At 41.0% G+C, this 18,807-nt stretch overlaps 9 protein-coding genes across 10 annotated transcripts; 4 read left to right on the forward strand and 5 right to left on the reverse strand.

Moving 5' to 3' along the window:
* The first annotated feature begins 67 nt into the window (after window positions 1-67).
* Window positions 68-1,708, forward strand: LOC6558571 (integumentary mucin C.1). Its single transcript, XM_001983491.3, has 3 exons — window positions 68-184; window positions 352-564; window positions 912-1,708. Exons 2-3 carry the CDS (start codon window positions 468-470, stop codon window positions 1,391-1,393), a joined length of 579 nt encoding a protein of 192 aa, XP_001983527.3. The 5' UTR covers window positions 68-184; window positions 352-467; the 3' UTR covers window positions 1,394-1,708.
* Window positions 1,709-3,320: 1,612 nt separating this feature from the next.
* Window positions 3,321-4,450, reverse strand: LOC6557625 (nucleolin). Its single transcript, XM_001983490.2, has one exon. It carries the CDS (start codon window positions 4,374-4,376, stop codon window positions 3,438-3,440), a length of 939 nt encoding a protein of 312 aa, XP_001983526.1. The 5' UTR covers window positions 4,377-4,450; the 3' UTR covers window positions 3,321-3,437.
* Window positions 4,451-4,545: 95 nt separating this feature from the next.
* LOC6558096 (transmembrane protein 50A) lies at window positions 4,546-5,496 on the forward strand. The gene is made up of 4 exons (XM_001983489.3): window positions 4,546-4,698; window positions 4,768-4,902; window positions 4,994-5,123; window positions 5,193-5,496. The coding sequence occupies exons 1-4, from the start codon at window positions 4,615-4,617 to the stop codon at window positions 5,300-5,302; spliced, it is 459 nt and encodes a 152-aa protein (XP_001983525.1). The 5' UTR covers window positions 4,546-4,614; the 3' UTR covers window positions 5,303-5,496.
* LOC6558605 (chitooligosaccharidolytic beta-N-acetylglucosaminidase) lies at window positions 5,484-7,869 on the reverse strand. The gene is made up of 4 exons (XM_001983488.2): window positions 7,606-7,869; window positions 6,886-7,529; window positions 6,670-6,821; window positions 5,484-6,605 (listed from the first exon to the last, which is right to left on the reverse strand). Exons 1-4 carry the CDS (start codon window positions 7,683-7,685, stop codon window positions 5,655-5,657), a joined length of 1,827 nt encoding a protein of 608 aa, XP_001983524.1. The 5' UTR covers window positions 7,686-7,869; the 3' UTR covers window positions 5,484-5,654.
* Window positions 7,870-8,178: 309 nt separating this feature from the next.
* On the reverse strand, window positions 8,179-9,669 carry LOC6558700 (general transcription factor IIE subunit 2). Its single transcript, XM_001983487.2, has 6 exons — window positions 9,449-9,669; window positions 9,281-9,385; window positions 9,038-9,200; window positions 8,679-8,969; window positions 8,529-8,616; window positions 8,179-8,461 (listed from the first exon to the last, which is right to left on the reverse strand). Exons 1-6 carry the CDS (start codon window positions 9,508-9,510, stop codon window positions 8,292-8,294), a joined length of 879 nt encoding a protein of 292 aa, XP_001983523.1. The 5' UTR covers window positions 9,511-9,669; the 3' UTR covers window positions 8,179-8,291.
* Window positions 9,670-9,724: 55 nt separating this feature from the next.
* LOC6558740 (RNA-binding protein 45) lies at window positions 9,725-12,881 on the reverse strand. 2 transcript variants are annotated; one of them, XM_032742883.1, is made up of 9 exons: window positions 12,359-12,881; window positions 12,067-12,261; window positions 11,588-12,000; window positions 11,458-11,521; window positions 11,295-11,392; window positions 11,121-11,227; window positions 10,874-11,044; window positions 10,743-10,816; window positions 9,725-9,765 (listed from the first exon to the last, which is right to left on the reverse strand). In XM_032742883.1, exons 1-8 carry the CDS (start codon window positions 12,670-12,672, stop codon window positions 10,745-10,747), a joined length of 1,434 nt encoding a protein of 477 aa, XP_032598774.1. In that variant the 5' UTR covers window positions 12,673-12,881; the 3' UTR covers window positions 9,725-9,765; window positions 10,743-10,744. The 2 variants fall into 2 exon arrangements, with proteins under 2 accessions (XP_032598774.1, XP_001983522.1); XM_001983486.2 differs by lacking the exon at window positions 9,725-9,765 and adding an exon at window positions 9,815-10,426.
* A 46-nt stretch (window positions 12,882-12,927) lies between these two features.
* Window positions 12,928-13,594, forward strand: LOC6558165 (protein twisted gastrulation). Its single transcript, XM_001983485.3, has one exon. It carries the CDS (start codon window positions 13,055-13,057, stop codon window positions 13,505-13,507), a length of 453 nt encoding a protein of 150 aa, XP_001983521.1. The 5' UTR covers window positions 12,928-13,054; the 3' UTR covers window positions 13,508-13,594.
* A 49-nt stretch (window positions 13,595-13,643) lies between these two features.
* Window positions 13,644-14,904, forward strand: LOC6558905 (ribosome biogenesis protein BRX1 homolog). The gene is made up of 2 exons (XM_001983484.2): window positions 13,644-13,828; window positions 13,894-14,904. Exons 1-2 carry the CDS (start codon window positions 13,715-13,717, stop codon window positions 14,833-14,835), a joined length of 1,056 nt encoding a protein of 351 aa, XP_001983520.1. The 5' UTR covers window positions 13,644-13,714; the 3' UTR covers window positions 14,836-14,904.
* Window positions 14,827-18,675, reverse strand: LOC6558615 (choline transporter-like 1). Its single transcript, XM_001983483.2, has 9 exons — window positions 18,452-18,675; window positions 17,534-17,916; window positions 17,316-17,470; window positions 17,027-17,253; window positions 16,669-16,969; window positions 15,917-16,196; window positions 15,690-15,852; window positions 15,404-15,625; window positions 14,827-15,344 (listed from the first exon to the last, which is right to left on the reverse strand). Exons 1-9 carry the CDS (start codon window positions 18,572-18,574, stop codon window positions 15,126-15,128), a joined length of 2,073 nt encoding a protein of 690 aa, XP_001983519.1. The 5' UTR covers window positions 18,575-18,675; the 3' UTR covers window positions 14,827-15,125.
* Between the last annotated feature and the right edge of the window lie 132 nt (window positions 18,676-18,807).

Below are 18,807 nucleotides of genomic sequence, written 5' to 3' on the forward strand. Positions count from 1 at the left end.
GACCGTTGCATATTTTGTTGCAATCTCACTATGTTATCGATACATCGATAGATGCTGGATGATCGGTATCGGTATCGGTGCAAGAGCAACCTTGCATTGCAGGCACACAAAAAAATCTGTTCGTGATTCGTTCGATTGGATTTTTATTAATCATTCGCTAATTGCGCGTTTGCCGATTTGTTTGGTAAGTAGAGCATATAACTTTATGCATTGCTGCAGATTTGCTCAGAAACTGCACACATATAATAGGACTGTACACAACGCAAACATATGTCATTGTGTTGCTATAATTTTGATTATGTTGGCATATTTTGGTTATTCACCGACATCTTTCCTTTTTTTTCTTTTTAGTGCAGCACACGTCGAAAGTCAAGTAAATACCACAGTTTACTCGAAAATACCAGGAAGTAAACAATCTTAGCGGAATCCGTGCAATTTACGATTAAAAAAGCAAAAACCAAACAAAAATGCAGCTGCAGGCCAAATATTTGCTATTATGTCTTTTTGTCGGATTGTTTGCCTCCTCAGGTCGTTGTCAAGCGGCGGGGGGAGTCGGAGACGAAGGTGAGTTCTCTTCTGCCACAACCAATTTCATTCAATGCGTGTACGTGTGTATGTATGTGTGAGTGTGCCTGCATTGAATATCAAATTTATAAATGCATGTGTATGGGAATTTTAAATGCCACACTTGTGTGTGTGTGTGTGTGTGTGTGTGTGTGGATGGGTTGTGTGTGTCTGCTTGCATGTGTGTGCTTGCATGTGTTGTGTGTGTGTGTGTGTGTGTGTGTAAATAAGTAGGCAGCGTAATTGAAGAAGATTTCAACATAAAGAACTTTCTATTAAATTAAGTTGAAATACTTTTTAAATATGTATGTATGTGTATATGTGTGTGTCTTTCTTTAATTTTGTAGCCAATGAAACTACGGAGCCAGTGACCACGGTGACTGTGCCGGTGCCGGATGACAAGAATACAACAACTAGCACTGAGAAACCGACAACAACAACGCCAGCGACAACAACAGTGGCACCAACAATTCCAACAACAGTTCCGACAACAACAACTCCGGCACCAACAACTCCAACAACAGCTTCGACAACAACCACAACTGCTGCACCGAATACAACAACTCCGGTACCAACAACAACATCGACCACCACAGCAGTTCCACCCAACTCAACCACTACCACCACCACCACAGTGGTGCCACCAACAAGCTCAACTCCGGCTCCAATTACATCGACTACGCCCAAACCCGTACCGGTGCCATGCGGACACTTCGATGGTTCATCGTTCATTGGTGGCATTGTGTTGACACTGGGTCTGCTGGCCATTGGGCTGGTCGCCTACAAATTCTACAAGGCACGCAATGAGCGTAATTACCACACTCTTTGAGCCGCCACAGCTTTTACGTCGGCATTTAATGCAGCAGCCGGTGGTGCGTCGTCAGCCGTAAATAATGCCGCCGCCACAGATGCCGAACGTGTGCGATTTGTACAGCCATCGATTCCATTGCGTTCGCCGCCAGCGCAACCGCCACCTCCTCCTCCTCCTAATTATCCATTGGTTGGTTCGGCATCCACAGCAGCGGCGACTATGCAACATAATTCACCCTCGGCTAGAGATCGGCTGCTGCATACGTAATTTATCTCGGGGTACAATATACAAACAAAAAAAATAAGAAAAATAACAGAAAACTATCCAAAGAAATCCCCGATAATCTCTATTCTTCAGAACAAACTTTAGCTCTCACTCACTCATACAGAAGCATATGTAACTCCAGGATTTATCCGTTTCTTCACTCGATTTGAGTCTCAGATCCTCCTCCTAATCTTGGCCTTCTTCTCTTATCTATATATATATACATATATACATACATATATATATATATATATATATATATATATATATATATATATATATATATATATATATATATTATAAAATACACATTTAAAATATAAAATATACATTTCGAATGGCTTTTATGAATCACTGTTTTTTGCTGCAGTTTAATCAGCAAATTGAAGCGGACGTTCAAACGCCTTATAAATCTGAATGCCCTTAATCTTGAAAACTCAGCCATGAGGAGGAAAAACAAAACTGATATGGATACATTTATATATATATATATATATATTATAAGTGTGTGTATTTATCGAAAGGAACGTATGTACTACAATAACGGCTAAAATGCGAGACTGCTTGGTGAAGAACGTTAATTAATCTGAAACACACGGTGTTAGTTTTTCTCTTTAAAAAAAAAATATTTAAAAATATTGCAGATACAAATTTTGATTATATTTACAAAAAAAAAAAAAAAAGCAATTTGAAAACTCATTAGAGGTATCTCAAATTATAAAAAAAAACTATTTAAAGAACTCTCGAATCGAACTAAAACGCGTTTCCAATTATAATCCCGCTTTCGTACAGAAAAAAACAGTGTACATTTTTGCATCAATTGCTGATTACATTTTTGATACTTGCCCTCAAACAAATACTATATATATATGTTAACATATATATATATATATATATATGTACTTTAAAGCTTGTCCGTATCATAGCTGTTGTCAACAACAAATAAATCAATAGAGAAACAACCGACACGACATCTAAACATGAATCACATTTGAACAAAGAATATTAATAAATATATATGTTTTTTTGTGCGGGGAGTCCGTCACCCCTATAAGATAATGAATAACCAATATCATCAGCTCCACTTGGAACCGAAAGAAGAAAATACTGTGAGTTTATACATATGTATATGCGAATGTTAAATATTTTGTATTTGAGATATAAAAAAAGAACAGAGAAGATATGAACAACACACACATATGAATTAATTATCTACCACACACTTATTGTTGGACATACATACTACTTACAAATTGATATCCCTGAATCCCTGTGCACAAAATAATCTCATAATTATATTCATATTATATATATATATATATATATATATATATATATATATATATATATATATAGGCTTAGTGAACAACTTAATGTATATCCAGTAAACAACTCAAGCGGCTTATTAATGAAAATACCTAAAGCTATGTATGTATGTATATCGTGTACGATAATAAATATTTTAAAATTTAAAACGCTTTTGAAGAACTTTTTAAGCTTGTCTATCAATTTGTAATGCATTTCCGAAAACAGCTTCGATATGATAAAATTATTATATTGTCCTTAATCTCCAACTTAGATATGTTAAGATCCATTTGTCTGTTTCTGGGCATTGTACATTTTGAACCTTGTGAAAGCATACCAAACATTTGCTATATATCTGTAACAGAATTTGAACTTCAACATTTAAACATTAAACATTTGTTTATTAAACATTTTATCAGATCTTATAAAAAAGGCAGATACTACAGATATTAGTTAGGGGTTATTCTAAATAGTTGATATTTAAACTATTTTTCTATTCAGCCGTCACATCCTGTTTCGCCTTCTTATTCTTGTGTTTCTTGGGCTGAGGTTCGCCAGTCGCTGAACGCTTCCTCTCGTTCTTCCTCGGTCGCCGTTTCTTCTGCTGGGTATTGAAACGCAACGTGAGTTTGCTGCCGCCAAGGTTTAGATCCTTTTTCAGAGCACCCCTAGCCTCAAAGGTTGTGGGTAAGGTGACAGTAGCAGCGCTGAAGTCACGGAATTTACCTCTGCCGGGTTTGATTTGAATATCGACGGCATTCTCGAAGAGTTGGCGCACTTGAGCCAACGAGGCGGTCTTGGGCAGATTGGTGATGACCACCGAAGATGTAAAATTGTCCTTGCGGTTCACTTGCTTGCTGGCGCGTTTTAACAAACTTTTGGTTTTCCGCTTCTCAATTGATTGCTGCTTGCGCGCAACAAGTTCGTTGACAAAGTCATCGGAATCGGTTTTTGGCAGTGAGACAAAGAAACCCTTAAAAGCATCATCAGTTTCAATTGATTTCCTCATATCCTCCAGGGCTGCATCGCGATCTTCCTTCGATTTGAAATCCACAAGGCAAAAGCGCGCGTGCTTTTGTCGTGGCTTTGTTGCCTTCGAGATCAGCGGATGCAGCGATTTCACCTTCGTCTCGAATTCCTGTTCGTCTAAGGGTAACTTTTTGGGAAAGCGCACATAGAGACGTGTGCCCCTTAACTGTTCATATTTGCTGTGTATTTGTTCCTCAATGAGTTCGACCCTCGTTTTTGTCCGCGACTCGGTTTCCTCAGTTTCACTTTGCGCCTCATCCGAATCATCAGCATCATCATCTGTATCCGATTCTGTTGCGCTGGCTGCCAAATCCATTTCGCTTTCGTCATCAGACCCATCTTCCCCTTCCTCTTCCATGCTTTCCTCCTCATCAATTATAGTCTCCTCGGGTCTTTTCTTCATTTTAATGGAAATAATTTGTTTATGTCGATTCAACCACACGTGCTATAGAACTAGGGTTGCCACATGCTTCAGGGCTACAAAAATGAAATTTCAAAAACTGTTCATATCGCATTTGAGCGATTACCAGAATCGAAACATTCGATTAGATTCATTCGATTTAAATTGTATATAGTTGCATCTCTAGGAGACGAGACTCGCAGTCTTTTTCAGGCAAAACATTTATTTATTGAAAATAACAATGGGTCTGGTAGAAAATGTTAGATCATGGTTCACATCTGACACATCGAGGAACAAAAACTCTGCCCTGGCGGCAGGTTTATTGGTATGTCCAACAAATCCAAATGCTAAGCGCAATGCGACAAATCTATAATCCATTCGCATCCGCTGACAGTTCTTCACTGGGTGGTGGATAATAATCGATGCCATGTCTGGAGATGGCCAGCATCAAATAACGACAGGACATGTATTTATTGGCGTTTTTGGCACCATTAGCTTCTTCATGGTGAATACCGTTAAAGGCGAATATGTAAGTAACGCTCCTTATGCCTAAGTATCTATTTGCGTATTTACGTACAAAGAAAATGAGTCATTATTTTTGTCGTTGTTTTGTTTGGTAGATTTCCGAAGATAACACATCGGAGTCGGGAGCGAGGCTCGCCAAATTGTGGTTACTCATTGGCTTTGTGATTGGATTTGCGTCCATCATTGCCGCCATTTGGGTAATGATTGATAATTTCATAAACAACGGTACTTCAGTTATAGATCACATTTCAAGAGTTATGTTTATTACTTATGAAACCCCTTCTCTGCTTATAGACAAAAAGGATTCTAGTCTGGGCGTGGCGCTACTCTTGCAGAACGTGTTCATTTTGTTTGGCAGCCTGGTGTACAAATTTGGTCGCAACGAGGAAGATTGGAATGAGTGAAGTGTATTCCCAGTGCAACTTGCGACTGCTGTGCTGATTTTAGAAATTATATACACACAAAAATTGTATTCATAGACACGACAAGAACACAGAAATGATTCCGAGATCGCAATATATACAAACAAACACACACAAATCAAATAATCTCATATAGAATATTAAAGGACGAGTCAACTCGCAATTTGATTGTTCAACTGTTATTTATTTATTTATTGCAGGCACAAAGCGTTAAGGCAACGAGGAGCAGGTGCAGGCAGCTGGGCAGCCCATTCTTGTTGCGCTTAGCATATCTATAAGTATAAATGTAACAGAGTTGTACACAATTGACTGAGTTGGAAACACAAGAAAAGAACTAATGAGCATACGCGTCAACGGGACACTCGTTTTCGTTTTGCAGACACCACTCCGGCTGCAGTGCCTCCGCCCCAATGCCATTCTCCACAAGACGTTCGCGATGCAACAGCATGCGTGACTCCGCTTGACGCCAGCCCTCAGTCGGATTGGACCAGAGGCGTTCGGCCAAAGCACTTGCGCGTGGCCAGAAACGATTGTCCAGTGTGTACTCATCGATCTGCTCAGACCAGATGGCTGCCTCGGCGCCCAACACATGATGCTCATAGTCACCGGCGATCTTGGTCAGGCTATTCTGATAGACCTTCTGCCAGCCAATGTAGGGGGAGCACCAGTTATTGCCACCGGTCACCCAACCGGCGCCGCCGCAATCAAAGTACAAAGCATCATAGTTAGAGACGATGATGCGGTAGCCACGTTTCAATATCTCCTGAATCACTTTGTCATGGCCCTCAGTCCAGATCTGAATTATATAACGCGATGGATCCAAATAGTCATCGATGTAGGGTGCATTGGTGAGCTTGCTGGTCCACATGATAACCGGTGTATTTGTTGTATTGGCCACGCGATCAACTCGTTTGAGTGCCTCCTCTTGATAGTGTCCCCACAGACGCATGAAATCCGCCTCGGTCAGGCCCCAACCACGCTTCAGCATCCAGTTGCGAATTGTCTCACTGCTGTTCCAACAGGACACGGACACTTCATCGCCGCCCATGTGAAACACATCCGGATTGTGAAGCTTGAACATATCACTGAAAATGTCCTCCAGCACATTGTACATATCATCGACTGTGGGATCCAGTTGTCCACACGGCGGCTCCACACAATACTGCATCCAGGGCTGTGCATTGAAGCAGGCGGTCATATTCTTATGCTGCCATCCCTCGCCCACATGCGCCGGACTATCAAATTCGGGCATCACACGTATGCCACGCTCTCGTCCATATTCCACCTGAAATAAGGGAATCCCTTTTGAATAAGATTAGCTCTTTGATGATTGGGTGGATGCACTCAACTATATCCTCCACGTCGGCATGGGTGTAGACCTTACTGGGCGTATAGGCGCCCAATTTGGACAGTTCTGGTCGCTTGCTCACTTCCAACGGGAAACTGTGCGAGTCCGTGATGTGCCAGTGGAATGTGTTCAGTTTCACCATGGCCATACCATCTGTAATGGAAATCAGTGGTTTATTAATGAGTATTTATTATAGATACCCATCAAAATAGCTCACCCAATGTGCGCTTGATAGACTTCACGGAGTAATAGTTGCGTGAGGTATCCAGTAGCAATCCACGCCACTTATAGACAGGCGCATCGCTGACGGAAGCATTCGCCGTCACCTGGACTTCTCGTCTAATATCATCGTAGACAATCAATTGATTGAGCGTTTCCAGGGCGTGACGAGCACCAAAGAAGTTGCCAGCTGTAATGTTTGCCAAGATCTCACCAGCGACTTCAGAGCCAACACTCAAAGCATAACTCTCATCAGTGTCCAGGGTGAGTCTATAAGGCGCTCCTCCATTATCCGTAGTTTTGATGCTAACCGTAAGTTGATAGCCACCCTCTTTGAGGATCTTGCGATTGGGTATCTTCGCCTCCAGCAAGTCCATCCAACGCTGCTCCGTTGCCTTCCATAGTTTTTTCTCTTTTCTGCTCAGTCCACTTGGTATTTGGACCTCAATGTTAGACATGTCCACCTGGCGCATCAGCGGCTCTAGCTGCACGGCTCCAGTGGGTTTGGGCCACAGGGTGCCAATGCTGCTGCCACAGAAGAGCCTGCAAACTGGTAGGCTAATTGCCTTGACGAAATTCGTCTCAGTCAATTCGACCTTGCGACATTTGCCACTCTGGCATTCGTAACCGTATACCAATTCACTGCGATTAACAAAGCCCGTCAAAGGTTCCAATTAATCGGTTCATTTATGCAATTATAAATATAAATACTACTTACTCAGTACCAGCGGCTACAGATTCTGGAGCAAAGCCAAAGGCCAATAAAAACAAAACGATTATAAAAGCCGCACCTGTCATTTTGCCAACGTTTTACTGCCACTGAGGTGAAACTATTACATACGAATTAGGCCAAGGAATAATAATTACAAAATAAAGAAAACGGGTTTCTCAGCTCAGCTTTCTAACCGCCGCCTCCCAATTTTAATATGCGCACTATAAACAAACCTGGCTGGAGTGTTCTTCAGTGCCAACTGACGCCATTGGTTTGTTTCGCGGCCAATTTATCGACTTTGCAAGCACTCAAAAATCGATTACGATTGCCAACACACGCACAAACACACACACAAAGCAAATACAGTTATGCGGTTATATATAAATAAGATTACATGCATTTGCTTTTAAGTATCATTGCCGAGCGACAAAGTTATATTTTCGAGGTACAAGCAGCGAACGAAAGATAGTATGTGTCCATAAATATTGATTTGCCATATTGTCAGTTTGCAAAATTCTGCAGTATCTTTGGAAGTATATTGTATATAGAATATATATATAACCTTTTATAACCGCCAAATAATCTCGAGTGAATTTATTAGATGTTTTGTGCTCATTTCACATTCCTTAAAGATAGTACAATGATAATCAGTTTAATTTTAAGTTTATTAGCTACTTATAATTGTTTGTTTACTATGTGGGATTTGTGCCCTTTAGCGTTAGGGTATTGTCCTCGTAGATCTCCAGAACATCAGCCAAATGTTCGTTGTCTCTGGGTTTTTTGAACTGTCGTTTTTTGTTGGCCGCCTTCTTGCGTTTGGGCATCGGCTTCTTAAGGCCATGGTCCTGCATTGAACGTATACCTGCAAACATTCACATATATCGGGTTAGTCAACGAGTTATTTTTAGATAATGCATTGATTGTCACACCTTGTTTTTCGAGATATTCATCGATTTTGGCATCGTCCATGGCGTCAACCGTGGCGGAACGCCAAAGCTTCTGGAATTCATCATCGACCTATATATTTGATTAATTTAATTAAGCAACCAAATGAACATTCATCTACTGTTCAAACTCACTGCAAAATTGGCGGTTCTGTCATTGTAAAACAATATTTTCTTCTTGTCGATGGGACGTATTATGAACAATATTTCAGCAGCGCGATTTTTCAAGACCTTCTCACAGTGGGGCAGAGATTCTTGTACGTCCTCCATCAATATGCCGCCAAGTCCTTTTAGATCATGTTGCTTGAGCAATCGCATTAGGCTCTTGCCATCTTTGATTTTGTAGACGGGCTTGAAACTGAACTTGGTGCCGCAGGGTGTGCACTCAATTTTGGGATTGTTATTAAGCGCCTCACTAGCCAGCCACTATAACGAAATGGGAAATAGGAATTAGTTCATTGCGATTAGAATATTTCCCTTTTTCACTTTCTTACACTTTTTACTGATTGACCAATGTCGAGCTGATTGGTTTCATCGAGTATGTCTTCAATGCTCAAGGGATGATCATCGCCATCCTGATGGCGGGTGCGCATGAACTTTACGATTTTGGCCAGGACTCCAAATCGATATTGCGAGCTGCCCGACATCGTTTTGTACCTGCAGGCAGCAAAGAAGGAGACAAATTATGTGGATGTCAGATTTAAGGGAGGCTAAAGTGAGCAGAAGTGGTCACCTACGTGGATGAATCCATCTTTGGTGCATTTGGTGGTCGCATTTTCTTCTGGGAGTCATCTCTGCTCGGCGGTGGCGGTGCTTTTTCAGTTCTATTTTTCTTTTCCACGCTGGGAATGCAGAGAAACAATTGTAGAGACATTGCTACCATTTGTTAAGATTGCGGCACTTACGTTGGCGTTGCCATCGCCCGTTTTTTGAACGCTTCGCGTTCCCGTAGAAGCGCCGGATCCATTTTTGGGTTTTTATTGTTATTTGCCGTGCGTTAAAAATTATATATTTGCAAAATTTTACACAAACCAAACAAAATGCTGCCAACTATGCGAACAGCTGTTGGTTGAATTTCTCCAGGGATGCAATAGCAATCGACTAATTGTACATACGAATATGCCAAGTCGATAGTTTTACTTCAGCGATAACACGCTATCGTCGATAGTCTGACAGCCGTTGATTTTCAAAACTTCTCCGACTCCTGCGATGAGAACACAACCTATCACAATTAGAAAAAGCATTGAGCATAAAACATGAGATTTTATATATATTTTTTTTGGTAATTTCCTTTATTAATATCGCTTGAAGGCTTTACATAGTAGTTGTGTTTAATTTAATTATGTCATACTGTCATACGTACATATGAATATGAAGTTAAGCTTGTTTTAATATATATATATATTCTTATCTTTGTCGGAATACGTTAGTAAATTGTACAAAGAGTTCGTTTATGTTTCTTGGTTTTGAGTAAACGGTAATGCTAGATAGATACGATAGTCCCGTAAGTGGTTGGTTTTTTTTTTTTTTGTAGCAATCATTGCGGTTTCGTTGGCTCCGTTTAAGTCTGGTCTATATAGATATAATATTATGTGGTATATGGTTACTCAGTACTACAGCGCATTTGAACAAGTCAATTGTACGGTTGGTTGGTTGGTTGGTAATTCTTGTTTCTTGTTTCCGTTTTCCGTGTCTGTTTCGCTCTGTGTTGTGATTGTGGTTCTGGTACTGGTTGATTCCGTAGTGTTTTTTTGGGCGGTTGTTGCGTCAGTTGAACTGTTTTTAATTGAACTGTTTTTCTTTGTTGTTATTTTTGTTTTTTGTTTAAAGTAAACTAACTCGTACATTTATGTTCTCTGTTAAGTACAATGTTGTCAGTGGGTCTGTGGAAATAGAAAGATAAAAATGGTTTTGCTTTATTATGTTCGATCGTCGATGGCATTATGGCAGTCAAATCGCTGAATGCGCCTTGGATTTAAGTTCAAATCGGTTGTATCTAATAGCAGTCTGAATATATATCTATATGCAATAAGTCTTTATATTCTTTCTGTTCTGTCACAATTCAATTTTTCAAAAATCACTAAAACACTAAAAGAACTTACCTCGGAGCAGGCGTTTTCAAAAACTCATTTCCAACTATGGCTACATTAATATATAGTAGATACACACAGAATCAGCTATTATAAGGGGTATACTTACACTTAATTCCGACGCAGTCGCTTTCTGCCGCCATCATCACCATCCGAGCCGCTTCGCTCCTCAGCTTCCATGACCTGCATTTTTGCATTTGATTACATTTGCTTTGTTTCAGCAGTATTTACAATACAAACCTTTATTTTGGTTCCACAGATCTCGGCACCATTCAACAGGGCAATCGCTTTTTGTGCACTTTCACGTTCAGAGTATTTCACGTATCCACAATTCTTGTTGGGCAGCAAATACACATCGATCAGTCCCTTCCAGCAGGAGAATATGTTTTTCAGTATTGAGTGTGGCAAATTCTAAAATCGAAGAATTGTGCACAAGACAATTAATTATATTTATATGAAAATATATATATATATTCGAGAGGCTTACCGCTGCGAGCACAATGAAAAGCCTTTGGGCAACTTGAGCATCCGGCGATGCCAGTGGCTGTGTCGGTGGCAAGGGCACATTACAAATGGCATCCTTTTTGGTGCGCTCTGCGAATAGAACAGTGAATAGTGGATTACAAGTTGAATAAATAATTAAGAATCGCCGTTGACTTACTATCAATAAAGGAGGTGTCCATGCGAGCTGAGCTCATACCATTCACTTTAACAATAATACGCTCACCCATCGGATATTCGAGACCATGAAGCTTGTCTCTAAACAAAAAAATATATATTATATTATAAATATGATTAATCAAGTTGTATGCGTCTTGTTTTACTTGGCATAAATTGCAGCTTCCGGATTATCATAGACGACCACGGCTTCGTTTGTGCGTGGGCCATCTACAAAAATGAACAGAAAAATGTGTAAATTAAACATGTGTGAACAATAATGAAATCATCACTTACGTTCGCGCATAATTTGACAGTAATCCAAGCCGGGTATGATGTCAAACAGTCGCCACAGCTGATCCTGATTAACACAATTACTAACCGTTACCTCCAAGCATGTGGGCTGGGGCACTGGAACATTTTGCATTCGCAAAAATGCCGACATATCGCTGTTGACCGATGTGTTCCAATCGTTGTTGAAACTACCTCCACCACCACCACTACCGCTACCACCATTGTAATTTGAGCCGCCACCGCCGCTGCTGCCGCCGCCACCACCACCACCACCACGTCCCGAAGAGTACACGGGTGAATCATCGGCAAGCCGCCCATACTGATCACGCTGTGTGCGCGTCGACCCCTTGGGTTCGGCGAAGACCGCTTTGTATTTGGCTGAACAATTCTCAAATGCCACAGCTGCATAGTAGAATCTGCAATGGTAATGATTTGTTAATATTATTATTGAAAAAACGAAAATTATATCTTAATATATTTACTTTGTAAACCGAACGTAACCAAAACCCTTGGGACTGCCATTGTTCTTCTCGCGCACAATTGTGACTGTTTCCACTTCACCCCATTGGGCAAACTCATCTCGTATGTCATCCTCAGTGGCTGTCTTTGGAATCACAATGAAGAGTCGCACATATTTCTCCTGTTCGTTTTCCGATTTATTTGAACCTTGATTACGACTGCAAACAAAGTACACAAACAACAAATTGCTGACCTCAGCAAGAAAGACCAAAGAGAAGAGAGAGAGAGCAAAAAAATATATGCCAGGTCACTTACTTTGCGGCAACCAGCACCTTGAGGGTTCTGTCTGTTTTCCCAATGGTTTTACCATTCATCTGTTCTTGCGCCTTGGCGGCATCCGAGGTTTTTGAGAACTTTACGTATGCGATACCCTTGTTTTCCTGTGTGTGCTTATCCTTAACCACCCATATATCTTCGATTTCGCCGTAGGGTGCGAAGGCCTCGCGAAAATCTTCTTCGGTATGCGCTTTGTTGCATATGATGAAGAGTCGCGACATAGGCGGATCGTCGTCATTGGAATAATCTTGACCGCGTCCACCACCGCGCGATTGAGACCGATAATCTGACATATTTTTTTTTTCTATTATTATTACCTAATTTTTGTTTGTAAAACTTATTCGGTTTTCTTTCCTTCTCTTTTTGTTTTGCTGGCTAGACGCCGAATACAAAATGGCAGAATACAGTGCAGTATTTGTGTATACCACTGAATAAATAATCGTCAGAGATATCGATTGTGTGCCGGTTTATTTTTTGTTGCTAATTTTACTTTTTCTCCTTCTTTTCCAACACTGCTTTTGGCAAATGCTGTGAGGCCACAAATTTTTAGGTAGGCGAGCAGATGCTCTGTTAACACAGGATAACCCGCTGTCAATTTTCCAACAACCTGTGGGAGGCCAGATAAAATGCAAAGCTTTTGATTGAAATTATGCTAGTCGCAATAAGTTCTTCACAATGAAGTTAATTCAAACAATTGCAATACTGATGCTGCTAGCGATAGCGATCCACATCCAGCGAATACGTGGCGATATGGCTAAAATGTCGAAGAAATCGCATGTGGAGGATTTCGAGGGAGCAACTGCATTATTCGAGGCATTAACATCCTCACCAAACGATGGATACACATATGAATGGCGGGTGCATACCTTTACAATCAATAGCAATGACATAAAGGACGTGGAAGAGGAGGAGGAGCAGGAAGTGTCAATGAATTGTACGGTGTTATATTTGGACGAGTGCACATCTTGGAATAAGTGTCGACAAACCTGCGAGAAGACAGGTGCAGCCAGCTACAGATGGTTCCACGACGGCTGCTGCGAGTGCGTTGGCGGCCACTGTTTGGGCTACGGTATTAATGAAAGCCGTTGTAGTCAGTGTCCAGAACCAAGCTGCGATAGCGACGATTAAAACTAGATTAATATAAATCGAAATATTATTAGATTTAAGTTTATTGTTATAGGAAAGAAGTTCAAATAAAATGGGGGTTCAAATGAACAACTTTGTATTCAGTTCGATAACTTATCGATATATCGTTTCTTGCATCCCTGAGTTTATTTCATTTCAACTCCACGTTGTTTGGCTCGGTGGACATTTTAAAACAGTGAAATTAAACAAATGGGTCGCAAATTCCAAAGGAAAAAGAAGGTCGAGCAGCTAGAGATTGTGCCGCTGGATGAGAATCTACCGCTACCACCGCAAAGACAATCAGATGAAGTCATTCCCAAGAAGGTAACACTTATATTTACCTAAATGTGAATGAACAATATTTCTCAACTGTTTGTCAATTCCTGTAGGAGAAATGGATTAACAAACAGCGCGTCTTGGTGTTTGCTGCACGTGGTATTAGCCACCGCGACAGGCATCTGATGCGCGACATCAAAACACTGATGCCCCACCATCGGGCCGAGTCGAAAATGGAGCGCGCCAAGACGCTGTCGGTGGTCAACGAGATGTGCGAAATGAAGCACTGCAACAAGGCGATGCTGTTCGAGGGACGCCGTAAACGGGATCTGTACATGTGGCTATCGAATACGGTCGCTTCGACTGGGCCCTCGGCCAAATTTCTCATCGAGAACATACACACAATGGCCGAGTTGAAGTTAACCGGAAATTGCTTGCGAGGATCGCGTCCGCTGCTCTCCTTTGATGCCAAATTTGATGAGTTGCCCCACCTGAAATTGCTCAAGGAGCTGTTTGTGCAGACATTTGCTGTGCCCAATCATCATCCGAAGAGCCAACCGTTTGTGGATCATGTGTACACCTTTACCTACCTGGATAACCGCATTTGGTTTAGGAATTTCCAAATTCTATCTGAAGATGGTGGCCTTTCTGAGGTGGGTCCACGCTATGTCATGAATCCCGTTAAGATCTTTGATGGCTCGTTCACGGGCACAACGATTTGGGAAAATCCTGATTACGTGAGTCCCGCCAAGCAGCGACAGATGCTCAAGAAAGCGGCCAAGGATAAATATGTCAATCGTGTGGAGCAAAAGGTAAACCATGAGGCAACACGTCCCGTTAAGGCTTACGAGGGTATCGAAAATGAGGAGCTTTTCGACGACGAGGATCCACTGGAAACGGCTAAACTGTTAGCACTAAAGGCCAAAAAGAAGGCCGAGGCGAAGAAGACACCAAAATCGGCGCTAACCGATAAGATCAAGGAGAAGCAAATGAAGGCCGTTCAACAAGTAATTCAGCAGCGAAAGGCGAAGGTAAAACGTACGAAAAAAGCTTAAATCTTTTAATGTTTACATAAATATATAAAAATGAATACGTTTAATAAATACGTTTACAAATGTGCTGCAGCTGCCTCAGTTTCGTTAATGCTTACAAAAATATCATAAATTGCGATTATATATGTTATATATGTATGTCATTTACTATGTTGTTTGTACGTTGAGTTTGTTCACACGGAGGGCACGAGCTTGGTTCCATCGGCTGAGAGATGTGCGTTTGTAATGAGTAAATCAATGTATTCTTGGGAGCACACGGAATATTAGTTATATTAGTAGAAAGCATCTGGGATTTACTCCGCCATTGGGGAGATTTCGCTTGGTGGCAGTCGTGTGCTAAACGGTTGTTTATTGATCGGCATCATTTCGACCACTTGGATTGGCGGTTCCTCACCGGGCTGCAACGGCTCCTCGCCCACAAGTTTAGCCAAATTACTTTGGGCCCAGCGGCCGCCGCGTCCATTAATCGTTTTATCCTCACAAACACACAGGAACAGCGTGTCCACAACCATCTGGCAAGAGGAGTTCAATTAGCAACAACAATTATAATCAATAATTAAGATGCACATACCTCAAAGAGTGAGAGCACAATGTGGGCAATAAAGAATGAGAATATGATAATTAGTATGACGGGAGCCATATAGAAATTGAGACCGGGCTTATCCTTCAGCATAAAGATGCCAATGAGGCCCGAAAGTGCAGCAACAACAACTTTGCCCAAGAAAAGAATAAAGTCGCCAATGCTGTTAATCGTTGCCACTTGCAGCGCATTGGTGGCCATGGCGTTCCAGGCCTGAAAGTGGTTAATATATATTAGATGTAGAATATTTTCTATTGATATTTTCTATTTTACGTACAATGCCTGCCGCTGGGCAAAAGTTAATGGACTCAATGGCGACCACAGTGTAGGCATTGTGATTGAGAAAGCGTATAAATTTCTCAAGGAGCCAGAAACCGCAGATGCAACACTTCAGGCAGCACGCAGCGCACTCCGAGCCTTTATCCTCACCCTTCTTCAGTCTGCAAATCACATAAAAATTTCAATAAGTATTGAGGAAATACTTTACCTACAATCACAACTCACTTGGCATAGAGATAGGTCAATATCAAACGTGGTATTTTGAATATGGTTATGATAAACGAGCCCTTGGCAACAGTGCCCAAATGATATTTGATTAGTTTGCCAATCGCGTAGACAGTTGGCGTCGTTGTCGGCTTGTTAAAGTACCAGAAGGCAACTGCAGCAGCCAAAGCAAATTGCTGGCAGGCAAAGATGAACTCCACTGTCCAAATGAGACCCACCACATAGATCCAGAACATGCTGCGCAGAGCACCGGCATCCGCATACTCTATCCGGGTTATGGCTGTGGATTGGGTAAGCAGGAATTAGTTAATAATACAGGACAACAATTTTAAATAACATAACTTTTAAATATATATACAAGTTAATAGATAAATAAGTATATAAGATATATTAGACATTAAGATACAAAAATTGTGTATATATACATGAGATTTTTAAAGAAGGAATACCAATTCAGTGCATGCATCATACATTTTTAGAATGAGCGATGATTTATCACTTACACATTTCAAAAACCAGAATTTTTTTATTTTTATCAATGAAAATATAAAGATGTTCAATGGATTAATAATAATAATAGCTGAAGTATTCTGAAGACAAAGTCCAATGAATATATGCTGATTGTAAAGACTGAAACGCTTTTACTGCTAAGCTTTAAACTGTTAACAATAATTTTAGTCGTTTTCTTCCAGGAGAGACTGTTATTTGAAGTAGCTGTATTATAGCCAACATATATCTAAGTGTTTGCTTACTTCGCTGATCAGTTCCAGCTGCTGTCTGATTGAGCAAGAGGGCAGCATTGGTGGGCATCTGCGGATGAATGGCTGAGCTGTGAAACGGAGCAATCGGGCTCTTATCGGGCGTTGTGGCTGTAACCAGACAAATGACGACAACCACCCAAAAGGCCAGAAATGCAATGAGCACAATAAATGCCAAAAGCGGGGCAATCAACAAGCCAGGGAGATTCATCATACAAACGCCAGCTTCCTCAAAAAGAGCAGCCAAGCCAGAAAGTTTGTTCTTAAGGAAGTAAATGATAACCAAAAGAATGACCTGCAAAGAAACAAGCATTAAGTATGGTGATAATTGAATAGTTTGTCAAAAGTCTACCATGGTGATTGTGGCTAGCACAGCAAGGGTGAGCACCGCCTGCTGATTGCGCAGGAATTCCTCCAGCTGAGAGTATTGCGTGCTGGCCGACTTGTTGCGAATGCTATAGTAAGCGTACCACAGTGCCACGGTCAATCCAATGCTTGCCACAATTACCAGCACGCAAATCAGCCAGGACACAATGCGCGACAGCCAATGCATCATGGTCACCAAGGCAATAGAGATGACTGCATAAAGATAATATATAATTTAATTTCGAATCGATAAGAGCAATTATACACGAACGTACGCAGTGAAACTGCACAGACAATGGCAATAATATGCCAGGTGGAGTAAATGTCACCCAGAAACTGTTGAGCCACATCCCAATTGTTGAGCATATTATACATTTCCTTGACTTCTTTGCTGGACTGCTTGGGCACACAGCGATGGAGTACTGGGGTACTGAAATGAAAGATCGATGCAATTAGTCTGTATGCCAACTGATAAATATTGTATAACAAATACCTCTCGAAGACGGGCAAACGGGGACATGGCCCGAGGGTATCAAAGGTTTTATCATCGTTAGTCATGCCTGGTCTGTCCAGTTGGCCCATGTTAAAGTCATATTTGCAGAACTGGAATCCAGTTTCGCTATAATACTGCAGTAGCTCTTTCGGATTGTTCAGGCTTCGTTTCGGACATGCTTTAACACAGATCTTTAAGGATTTCTTAAGTTCCTTAACGTCAAAATAGAACAGCTCCGGTTTGTCCAAGGTATTCATGCCGGATAAGGGAAAGTTTTGGAATTTCTCATTGTGCTTAACGCCACAGGTGTTGCCAAAGGAATCATAGCCATTGATAAGACGCAACGGGTTGCCATAAACAAACGAAAATATCGCAATGACAATCTGCAATCGAAATCAAAGCAAATATAGACATCAAAAAAGTGATCTAATCTATTTAAACACGTATAATATATGCTTATGTGCTACTGTGGAAGTGACAACGCCCACGCCATAAACATGACAAGGGGTATGTCTTATAAATGACAAGGGAATAGCGTGCCTAAACATATTTTTAAAAAAAGGACACCAATAAATTTATGTATCTCTATGTATTCATGTATTTAGGAAGGTAAGGGAAAAAAACACATTAAAGCCGGATTATTCATTGTGGTCAGAGGCAGTCATTAGCAAAATTAGCAATTCCACTCATATGATAGACGATGACGACACACAGTCTACACTTCACTGCCCTCCACCTCCTCCTCCGCATCTTTCAAATAGTGAGGCTAACACACAAATACACAGAGACAGATCGCATAGTCTGATTAATCTTCGCAGCTTTCACTTTCTTAATGAGTAAGATGTATGTAAGCAGTGCACTTCGGGTATTTGGGCGTTATACGCAATACTTTTACTTCAATTTACTTGGCATATTTACCAGAAATAGCCAGAATAATATGTAAATGGTCAGCCAGATGACATCTGTGCAGGAGCGATATTTTGGTCGATTTCTATTGTTTTGGGCTTCGCCTTCGCCGTCTTTGCTTTCAGCACAACCCATTATTGAGTAACGTTTTAATTAGAATACTTGTCGTTATTTAATGTTTTGTATATGTTGAGCCAATATTTTTTGTTTTCTTTTTTCACAACCAAAACCGCGAAATGTTGCCACAAACCAGGGGTGAAGCAACTAAATAAGTAAACTTAGGGCTGCCACAATCATAAGCGATATCAATAAGCGCATGTCTATCGTTGTCATGCAATTTATCGATAAGTGGCAACATAACGATTATT

Source organism: Drosophila grimshawi, unplaced genomic scaffold (genome assembly GCF_018153295.1).
Source record: "Drosophila grimshawi isolate 15287-2541.00 unplaced genomic scaffold, ASM1815329v1 contig_44, whole genome shotgun sequence".
NCBI lineage: Eukaryota > Metazoa > Arthropoda > Insecta > Diptera > Drosophilidae > Drosophila > Drosophila grimshawi.